Source organism: Protobothrops mucrosquamatus, unplaced genomic scaffold (assembly GCF_001527695.2).
Source record: "Protobothrops mucrosquamatus isolate PMUCROS unplaced genomic scaffold, P.Mucros_1.0 scaffold2327, whole genome shotgun sequence".
Lineage (NCBI taxonomy): Eukaryota > Metazoa > Chordata > Lepidosauria > Squamata > Viperidae > Protobothrops > Protobothrops mucrosquamatus.
The window spans coordinates 201,504-212,477 of NW_015388410.1; the positions used below are offsets into that span (position 1 = coordinate 201,504).

At 41.3% G+C, this 10,974-nt stretch overlaps 1 protein-coding gene across 1 annotated transcript; it reads right to left on the reverse strand.

The window, feature by feature from the left end:
- Positions 1–2,255: 2,255 nt before the first annotated feature.
- Positions 2,256–3,182, reverse strand: LOC107295384 (olfactory receptor 958-like). Its single transcript, XM_015824699.1, has one exon. The coding sequence runs from the start codon at positions 3,180–3,182 to the stop codon at positions 2,256–2,258; it is 927 nt and encodes a 308-aa protein (XP_015680185.1).
- Between the last annotated feature and the right edge of the window lie 7,792 nt (positions 3,183–10,974).

Below are 10,974 nucleotides of genomic sequence, written 5' to 3' on the forward strand. Positions count from 1 at the left end.
TCCCAACTGCTAAGACTTTAGCTAAACTCTTTGTGCAAAACATATATTGATTTCACGGAGCCTCACAATGGGTAATTTCAGACAGAGGGGTTCAATTCACTTCTAAGTTATGGAAAGCTTTTCTAGACTTGATAGGTTCTAGTCAAGGGCTGTCATCTCCCATCATCTCAAACAAATGGGGGGACAGAGAGACTGAACTCAGTTCTAGAACAATACCTGGTATGTTTTATTAATTATCAGCAGGACAATTGGTCTGGCCTGTTACCGTTTGCTGAAGTTGCTTATAATAATGCTGTGCATTCCAGTACAGGGTTCACTCCATTTCAAGTAGCTAGTAGTCAGACTTTCATAGCCATGCCTGAACTCTCTACCAAGGAACCTGAAATTCCCTCCTTGCAGGAATGGATTAAACAGTTACAGAATACCTGGCCGGCAGTCAGGAAAGCTTTGGATGAAGCCAGGGAGGCCTATAAAACTCAAGCCGATAAACAGAGGGTGGAACAAAAACCATATAAAGTTGGGGACAGGGTATACCTCTCCACTAAGTATTTGCAATCTTTACAACCTTCAAAGAAATTAGGCCCTAAATTTGTAGGACCTTTCCCTTTCAAGCGCATCATCAACCCTATGACGGTTGAATTGGACTTGCCAAAAAAACCTATGGAAAATCCACCCTGTTTTCCACTGCAGCTTACTAAAAACGGAGGTTACCTCTAACCTTAGGCCTCCTGCACCTCAGGTGTCCAGGCCTATCATGGCTGAGGGTGAACAACACTTTGAAATTAAAGATATTTTGGATTCTTGAAAACATCATGGGGTGGCACAGTACCTAGTGGCCTGGAAGGATCTCCCTTCTGCCCAGAATGAGTGGGTGTACAAGAAACATGTTAGAGCCCCTAGACTTCTCAAGCGTTTCCATGCTAAATATCCTGATAAACCTGATTGATATGTCTGTATTGTTTCTTTTCCCTTCCCTTTTCTGTTTTCTAGGTGGAATTCCCTTTCTTCTAGGGGGGCCATATGTCAGGCCCCCAAGTCCTTATTGTTTTCCCTGCATATGTGCTCTTGTTTGGGGCCTGCCATTCTGCTGGAGGGAGGGAATTTGCTTTCTCTTGGGATAACTTCTGCTTTCTGCTTTTCCTCTTCCGCCCCTATCCACTTGAGAAATGATTGTGTCTCCCTTATCAGGGAGACAGCTACAGAGAAATGAAACTGAAGAAGACCTTGAGATGCACACCAACTGTGCCAGTTACCCAAACATCATACTACCTGCATTTTGGCTGGTTTTCAAATGGACACTATGACTTTGGTGGGAGGAAGAACATTGCTAGTTTAACTATACTGTTTAAGCGGAATTTCCCCCAGATCTTGCCTTGACTTCCCTACTGTCACTAACCCCTAATAAAAGTTCCTTTTGAGACAATGCCTGTTTCAAGAGTTCTGCTTTCTTGGGTGGTTAGCTGAGGTGGGTCCTTACAGATATGGAGTCCATAAAGTGGATTGTCTGGTTGTTGTTGCCAGGGAGATGTTATTGCTTTTTGTATAGGGTTTTTATCCTTGTAAGCCACCCAGAGTCACTGAGAGTGAGTTGGGCTGCCATATAAATTGTCTTAAGTAAATAAATAAAAGTGCTTTATACATTAATCTTATAACTGCTCACCTCTAAGAGCTAAGTGTTCTACGTTTGGACTGGGATCACATTGTGCCCTGAACATGCCATCATGAATTACAATTGTGAAGTTGGTGGACTCTTTCTAGTTGTCTTGACTTCTTCAAGAGAAGAAAACACTTGGCTGGGAAATGGTGAGCATTCTAGACCAAGCCAAGTCCAAAAATGATAGAGATTTCCTGGAAGCCTAGGATTCAAACAAATCAGTCATCAACCAGCACACAAAGATAAACAATGTTTACATACCATCCAAAGAGACAATCAAAAAAGCCATTTCCTCAGCAACAATCAACACCCAGATGAGCAGAGATTAACATCAAGATTAAGACTAAGACAACAATCAAGAACTAAATCAAGGAACAATCAATTCAGACAAACAAACTAACATTAAATAACAACCTAAGATTAACAACACTGACAGAGCAAGCCGCTAGTATACAAAAAAAAAGAAAACCCCTCCTAGCATTGATGAGATTAGTTTGGTAATGAAATGCCTGCAAAAAAAAACAACCAAGTTCAGAGAGCACCAAGAACTCCACAAATATGAAGCTGGTGGATTCTTTCGAGTTATCTTCCCTTCCCTTCTTCAAGAGAAAAAACTTGGTCCACCTTTCAGCCTTCTGAATGCTGCCTGAACTTCCTTGTTCCGCAGAGTGTAAATAAGAGGATTCAACATTGGCGTGACAACGTTACAGAAAATTTGGATGGGGGTGGCTAGAATGTCACTGAGAGAAGGCTGGGTGTAGAGAAGAGCACAAGGTCCAAAGAAGAAACAAACCACCATCAGGTGCGATGCACAAGTGGAGGCTGCCTTCCTCCGGCTTTCCGCTGACTGCATTTTCAGTATGGAAATGGAAATCCTAACATAGGAGGTGAGGATAAGGAAGAAACAAGCCATGGGCACCATCCCAATGTTGGTGAAGCTCACTGTTTCAATGATGTAGGTGTCTGCACAAGCCAACTTGACCACAGGGAAAATGTCACACAGGAAATAGTCTACCTCGTTAGACCGGCAGTAGGGTAGCGTGAAGGTCAAACTGGTCAAGATAGTGGCATGGAAGGAGCTGGTGAACCAGGTGCCAGCTGCCAGGAGGGCACAAACCTTCCGATTCATGATGATGGAGTACTGCAGTGGGTGACAGATGGCCGCGTAGCGATCATACGCCATGACGGTGTAGAGGAGGCATTCGGTGCTTCCTAAGAAATGGTAGAAGAACACCTGGCACATGCAGCCACCCAGAGAGATGGTGTGGCTCCCTGCCCAAAGGTTGGCCAAGAATTTTGGGGTGCTGATTGAGGAGAAGCCAAGATCAACCACAGAGAGATTGCAGAGGAACCAGTACATGGGGGTATGGAGGCGGGCATCCGAAATGACAGCTGTGAGGATGAGTAGGTTGCCAGTTAAAGTGAGAAGGTAGAAGGACAAGAAGACCACAAACAGGATGTTCTGCAGGCCTTCAGTGTGGGGAATCCCCAGGAGGATGAATTCCAGAATGACTGTATGGTTGGGCATTATATTTAGCCCCCTTCCTGTAAAGATAAGAAAACACAAAGAATATTCAATCTTTTTTTTTTACTTTTGTCTTCCAAATCACATTTCACTTCAGAGAATTTCTTACTGATTTGTCCCAAACTGCTTTTTCTAAAAGGCAGCTGGTCTTTCCAGTTGAAAGTCCAGTTGCCTTTTGGAAAACACACTTTTAGGATAATCATAACTAATCCAATTCATAATCTCCATAGACATCTTTAATGGCTTAATGATGAGGGAGATGGAAGTCTCTTTTGCTAAACTGTTGTTTCCTGGATGCTTCCATTCTTAGGCTCCTTCACTATCTCTTTCTTTCCAGAAACTTTCTTAACTTCTGGAGCCTAGATCTTTGTTGTTATCAAGATACTTTCAAGGGAGACCCCTGTTGAACTAGGATCACTGGTAACAGAAGAAAAGACAATTTCTCTCCTTCTGGCTCTTTTTATTTCTTTCTTAATAATAATAATAAAGTTGGAAGGGACCTTGGAGGTCATCGAGTCCAACCCCCTGCTCAGGCAGGAAACCCTACACCATTTTGGACAAATGGCTGTCCAGTCTCTTCTTAAAAACTTCCAGTGTTGGCGCATTCACCACTTCTGGAGGCAGGTTGTTCCACTGGTTAATTGTTCTAACTGTCAGGAAGTTTCTCCTTAGTTCTAGGCTGCTTCTCTCCTTGATTAGTTTCTTTATTGGACTTCTCTCATTCTTTTCTGCAGCCCAGATAAAAGATCTCCTTACATTTTTAGTTCATCACAACCACCCTGGGGAATGGGACACATCCAGTAGTTTCAATATGAAGCAAAAATCAAAAACACCGGGACATAACTTCAAATTGACAGGAGGGAAGATCAAAAGTAATGTTAGAAAGCATTACTTCACAGAAAGAGTGATGGAAGCTTGGAACTAACTTCCAGCAGAGTTAGTGGGTCAGTCATCGGTAACTGAGTTTGAACACGCTTTGGGATAAACACATGTCCATCATCTGACAAAAAATATAAAAATAAAAAAATAAACTCAAAGGGCAGATTCGATGCCCAATGGGTTTTTTCCTGCCATCAATTTTCTACTTTTCTACATCCAAAAATTAGTTTCTAGACCTGAGAAAAATTTCAATACACAAACACAGCAAACAGAGAGACGAGAGAGAGACGAGAGAGAGAGAGAGAGAGAGAGAGAGAGAGAGAGAGAGACAGACAGACAGACAGACAGACAGACAGACAGACAGACAGAGACAGAGAGACAGACAGACAGACAGAGAGACAGACAGACAGACAGACAGAGACAGAGAGACAGAGAGACAGAGAGACAGAGAGACAGAGACAGAGAGAAACTTTATAAACAGTAGCAGAAAAATAAAGCCCTTCTCATAAGGAAGCCTTGACAAAAAAAGAAAAACGCTAAAAATAAAAGAAAAATACAAAAAGCTGGTTCTTACCTTGCATGGAGCAAAGAAATGAAGTTAATACATGATGACTAATTTTCTTTGTTTGATTCCATTCCCTGAAAGTATGTTCTATGCTTACGAACTGCAAGCCGATATTTTTTGATCAGACAGGACTTAGGATTTCATATATTTCCATAAAAAGAATCTGCATTGACCTTAGAGCAATGCAGCTTCGCTGGAGATATGCTTTCCAGCTTTAAAAAGCTTCATGAACATCTGGCTTGTGCAACGCTCCATATAGCTTCTATATCTCTCTACAGGGAACCTGGAGAAATCCCAGCCATCTTATCTCATGAGCAAACCTATCAATGTTGCATCAGTTGTTTGGAAGAGAAATCTAACCCCCTGGGAGGCTTAGCTAACGATGGAGGTCTTGTGCTCTTTAGAGATATTCCTTCCATTCCACTTGTGGCATACTTACCGTGTTACATAGAAGCCCTAGCACCACTTATAATCAACCAGGCCATCTTCTGAATAGGATAGCAGTGTTCTCCAGGCAGAGATTCACCCCAGGCATCAGAGTTTTTTTTTTATCAGTGGGAGACAGTAAACTGAAAACAAGATTCCAGGTTCCTGAAAATCTGATGACCAGTTCATGGAGCAGTGATGTCAGAGATGAAGATGGACGTCTTTAGAATATAAAATGCAGCCATCTTTTTCCAGACTTCAAAAGAAACAAAGGACGATTTTAAAAAATGGATATTGGAAGCTGCAGAAAGAAAGAAAGAAAGAAAGAAAGAAAGAAAGAAAGAAAGAAAGAAAGAAAGAAAGAAAGAAAGAAAGAAAGAAAGAAAGAAAGAAAGAAAGAAAGAAAGAAAGAAAGAAAGAAAGACGGGGAGAAGGAGAGGGAGAGAGAAAGAAGGGAGGGAGGGAGGGAGGGAGGAAAGAAGGAAGGAAGGAAGGAAGGAAGGAAGGAAGGAAGGAAGGAAGGAAGGAAGGAAGGAAGGAAGGAAATTCTGGGAGTTGAAGTTCATACAAAACAGCTGGAGAATTCTGAAGTTAAAGTCCACGCATGCTGGCTGGAGGATTTCAAGAGCTGAAATCCATGCAACCTAAAGTTGCCACAGTTGAGAAACACTGCCCTAAACTAAACTGTTTCTCCTTCTCTCAAAATAACTCTACACCCCACTCATCCAGTCTCAAAATTCATCCTCCACTAGCATAAAACCCTTTAGTGATGTGTTTATCCTGAGCATCACACTCTAGAGAGGCTTGGCACCTACACAAATCCACAACCGACGATGGGAGGGGGAAACACCACAGAGATCTCCACAGAAATTCTCATTGCCACCCCAACTTTTCACCACCCTGGTGAGATTGCAGGCAAGCTGTAATCTTTCTTTTGTTCTAAAGATCATTTTTGAACTGAGGCCAGCTTGCTTCCTGCTGCTGTGTCTCTCACAGCACAGAAGTACACACCAGCATCTTTCAGCCTTGCTACGTCTCTTGTAAGTTTGCTCGAGCGGGATTTTTGGTCCACGTCCATCGTAAATCCGCCAGGAAGATCCAATTTTCCATTATAGTTGGCCCCCAGAAATGTGAGGACTCTGCCAGTTTGTTTGTACCAATACATGTTGTTAATGACAGTGATGTTGTGAGTGCACTTTAAGACAATCTCATCTTTTTCCATGAGGATCAGTTGCTCGGATTGGAACACTTGGCTGGAGACAAGATGGAGAACTTCTGTGGGTAAAGAGAAGATCAATATTTTTATTTTTTCAGCCTCCTCAGCGTCATTTTGTGTAAATTTGAGACGGGCATGCTACAAGATCTATTTCTGACTTTCCCCCAACTGAAAAAAATAATCCTGTGAGGTAGGTCAGGGTGAGAATAAAGGACTGACCCCAAGGTCCCTTCTAACTCTCTTATTTTGTTATTATTGTGATAAGAATGCACTCTCTCAATCCTTTTTACTATGCCCCCCAAATCACAAGAATAAAGCTCGGGGAAAAAAATACAGAAATAATGTTTCACTCATGAAACCCCTGGCTATTGTGAAAAGCAGAAATATTGCCTAAAGCCTGCCTGTTTATTAAAAGTGCTGTGCTAAATCTAATAGACAAACTGTAGATAACAGGGTGAAATCAAACACATTTGTTTGACAGGATTAAAACCCAAGGAAGCCAGTATTTTAGACCCACTGCTAGCCTCTGCGAAACAAGCTAAACAAATCTAATAACAGAAGCATACAAAGCAAGCCTCCAAATTACGAAATGCCATAAAACTGTGTAAAAATCCTTGCACTCATCAAAACAATTTGACAGCTGTCCCAGAACTACATGCTGTTGTTGGTTCTGCTCATCATTAAACCTTCTTTCCTAAGCATTCCACAGTTGACTGACCCAAGAGGAAGAGGAGAGTGAAGAACATCCTTGTGGAGGAAAGCAATTTCCCTGAAATGATGAGGACTCACAATCACACCTAAGACTTCAAGAAAGGATCCATTTGATCAGGGCTGCGAGACAAGCAAATGGGAGGAGAAATTCAGAGGGGTTTCTCCCCTCCACACGCCCCTGTCATCAACTGGAGGTAGTCTTCTCATGGGCCCGGTTTGCTTTGAAATCAAAATAATGCTGGGCGTTCTAGTATGGCTTTTGGAACTGGCATATAACATATTTCTATCAGAATTCAAGGCTCAGGGTGAGGAACTTGAATTAAACAAAAAACCTCCATTACTTGCTTTTGATTGCTGGTGACCTCACTGATGCTTGCTTTCTTTCTTTCTTTCTTTCTTTCTTTCTTCCTTCCTTCCTTCCTTCCTCTCTCTCTCTCTCTCATTGCTTCTTGTCGTGCCTTCAGGTGCTTTGGAGAATAGTTTGACTCCCTCTTCTTTGTTCCAATATCTCAGGCAACCCCTGAGATATTGGAACACTGCTATCATGTCTCCCCTCAAACTAGAAATACCCAAATCTTTATATGTTTTAGCCTTCAATCCCCTGATCATCTTTCTTTCTTTCTCTTTCTTTCCTTCCTTCCTTCCTTCTTCTTCTCTTTCTTTCTTTCTTTCTTTCTTTCTCTCTTTCTTTCTTTCTTTCTCTCTTTCTTTCTTTCTCTCTTTTTTCTTTCTTTCCTTCCTTTCTTCTTCTTTCTTTCTTTCTTTCTTTCTTTCTCTCTCTCTTTCTTTCTCTTTCTTTCTTTCTTTCTTTCTTTTTTCTTTCCTTCCTTCCTTCTTCTTCTTTCTTTCTTTTCTTCTTTGCTTCTTTCTTTTCTTTCTTTCTTTCTTTCTTTCTTTCTTTTTTTCTTTCTTTCTTTCTTTCTTTCTTTCTTTTGTCTCTCTTTCTTTACTTCCTTTTTTCTTTCCCCCATACTCCTTCTTCCTTCTATTTTCCCCACAACAAGAACCCTGTGAGGTGGGTTGGGCTGAGAGGGAGAGGGATTGCTCCTAAATAAATAAGCATACAATAAAGTTTGATGGATGTCCTTCATTTGCACGTCTTTCTTGAACTGTGATTGCTCTGAACGTTATAGGAACCCGTAAACCAACTGGCAGAAGCCAGATCTACAAAATTGCAGGGGCCCAGAATAAAACTGGCTAATGGGTGTGTCATTGTGTCTTGCAAATTTGCTTATTTATTTATTTAGGAAATTTATATGGCTCCCCTACTGGCTCACAGAGACTCTAGGCAGCTTGCAAGCAACAAGAATATAATATAGAAAATAAAAATAAATAAATAAAACAAATACTCCCCCACCCTCCATCCACACCCTGTGACAACACACTCCTGTTATTCCTTGTTCCTCTCTTTCACCCCCCCAATCCCCGTCCTCCTCCTCCTTTTCTCTTCCGGCCCTTGTAAATTTTCTTTCTGGCTTTGAGAAGCCAGATTTTGTGATCCTTTCCTGCCCTCTAGTGGTGAGTTGAGACATTTCTCAACACGACCTCAAACGACAGGTAGCCTTAGGACTTCACCACAATTAGGATAGGAACGTTCGTCATTAAGTGGCGCTGTCATTAAGTGAGGCATCATGTGACCACACCCGATTTTTATGACCTTTTTTGATGCTTTTTGGTTAAGCAAGGCAGCACGTCATCGTGACTCGTGACCTTTCCTGCTGGCTTCCCCCACTGACTTTGCTTGTGATCGTGCGATTGTCAGACGCTGTAACTTTCTCATGAGTGTGAACTGGTTGTTGAGCATCCGGATCTCAACCACGGGGATGTAGCAACAGTCGTAAGTGTGAGAACTGGTCATAAATCACTTTTTTTCAGCACCACTATAACTTTGAAGGATTGCTAAATGAATTGTTAAGTTTTCTGCCTGAGCAAGGGGTTTCCTGCTCGAGCAAGGGGTTGGACTAGATGACCTCCAAGATCCCTTCAAACATTATTATTATTATGGATCATCGCAGTCAGCCAGATGTTCAGACTGGATTTGGCAAGGACCTATCCCAAGGACCTGGGATAGGCAGATGTGGATGTTTGATGGTATTACAGATATCGTCGCAGGATGGAAGCAGTTCCTAGTAAGGCCGCCTTTTGCAATTGACTAATAGCGAATTGGTCAATGCCAATGGTGTTCAAGTGGATAAGACATAGCTAGAAAGAGAGAGGCAGATTAACCGACAAACAGATTTATTTGTTTAGCTATCAGATGCTGTGTTTTATTCTGTGCATCTGGTCTTCATTTATTTATTTATGAAACAAATTATTATGGCTTCCCAACTCACACACCGTGACTCCAGGTAGTGTGTGACATCAAAAAGCCACAATTTCAAATGCACCACTACCCCTAAAATGGTGACAAACACAATCAAACAAGCCACCATCGTGGTTTTAGGTTTCGCATATTGTGTGATTTCCTCTAATGCAGGACTGCCGTGAGCAGCATGGACAATAAAGCATAGTATCAGAAAAATAATTTTGAGGGTGATAGATCCAAAAATGATGTTTCTCAATTTTAGCAACTCAAAGATGGGTAGACTTCAACTCCCAGAATTCCCCAGCCAGCAGGCTAGCTGGGAAATTCTAGGAGTGGAAGTCCACCCATCTTTGAGTTGCTAAAATTGAGAAACTTCTAAAATACTTGGAAAACAGTTTCTGGCTGGGAAATGAAGGAACACAGATTTATTCATCAGGCCATCTGGCATTCTAGCTATAGAATAAAACTAAATTTTTATTTTATATTTCAGGCCTTTCCATTCACTTCACCCTTGCCTGTCAAAGGAAAAAGCTTGGTGTCCTTTCTACTAAAACTGAAAATGTCTTGGAAAGATTGTGCATAACCCAATTATCCCCCCCTCCCCACCGCATTGACGTCATCAGTTGCATTCTCTACGGGGTCAACAAGTGGCTGTTACAAAGCAACATTAAAAGACTTTGCCTTGATGCAAAAAAAAAAATAGAGCGAGAGAGGGTTATATATGGCAAGAGGGGAAAAAAATACAGATGAGGTTAAAAAACTTCTCTGGACCTGAAGCAGGTGAACAAAAGGAACTGTCCTTCAGACTTTGCAAAATTGTAAGTTTTCTTTTTCTGTCATTCCCTGAAAGCAGGAATTCATGGAGAAGGAGTTTGTCTCCTTTTTTTTAAGCAGAAATGTATCTTGCAAAGAGCTTACAGAAGGGATTCTCTGTGTGTCTGCTTGTGTTACTGTGCAGGGTAGAGGATACCGCTGAATTTAAAAATAAATACATGTGCTCATTATAAGGACGATGATAATAAATGCACAGTCAACCTTCTCTGATGGATGTTGATTTAAACGCCATTAAAGCCCTGTTAAATTTTGCCTACTTTTTTTGATTTTGGATTCTGAGTTCTTGTGTCTGTAAGATGACTCCAGGGATTTTTATGCAAAATCCCTTTTTTCTTTTTTTTTTCTTTTTGGGGGGGAACTTCCAAAAGTGGATGGCTAGATTACGAAGGAGGGGATAGGTTGGTCAACACCACCATTAAATTGAGCAGAAAATCAAACCCACTAGTTTTAATGAAGCCATGTTTATTACTTCAGCGTGTTGCTGTTTTGCAGTGTTTGGATGCCTTTCACTCCAACTTACCTGAGCACCAAGGAAAAGGTACAAAGTGTCTGTGGAAGACTTTCCCATTTTGGTGTCCAGTTTAGGGATAGTGGGTTGCATTCCCCCCCCCCCAAAAAATGCTACATTATTTTGCTGAAGCCAAATCTTAACAAGAGAGAGCAGCTAACCAGAAAAAAAATAATCTCTGAGAAATGAATATGAAATAATGTACATTTATTCAAAGGAACACTATATGAAAGAAGTATGCTCTTTCAGCCAAAATCTTTCCAAAAAATATTTTACAGTGTACACCAGTCAGTGCCTGCTCTAGAGGTGACAATCCCAAAGGGAGAAAATTATGCAAAATGAGGAAGAAAT

Excerpts from the sequence above, each read along its gene's own strand:
- LOC107295384 (XM_015824699.1), bottom strand. The coding sequence starts at position 3,182 with ATGCCCAACCATACAGTCATTCTGGAATTCATCCTCCTGGGGATTCCC.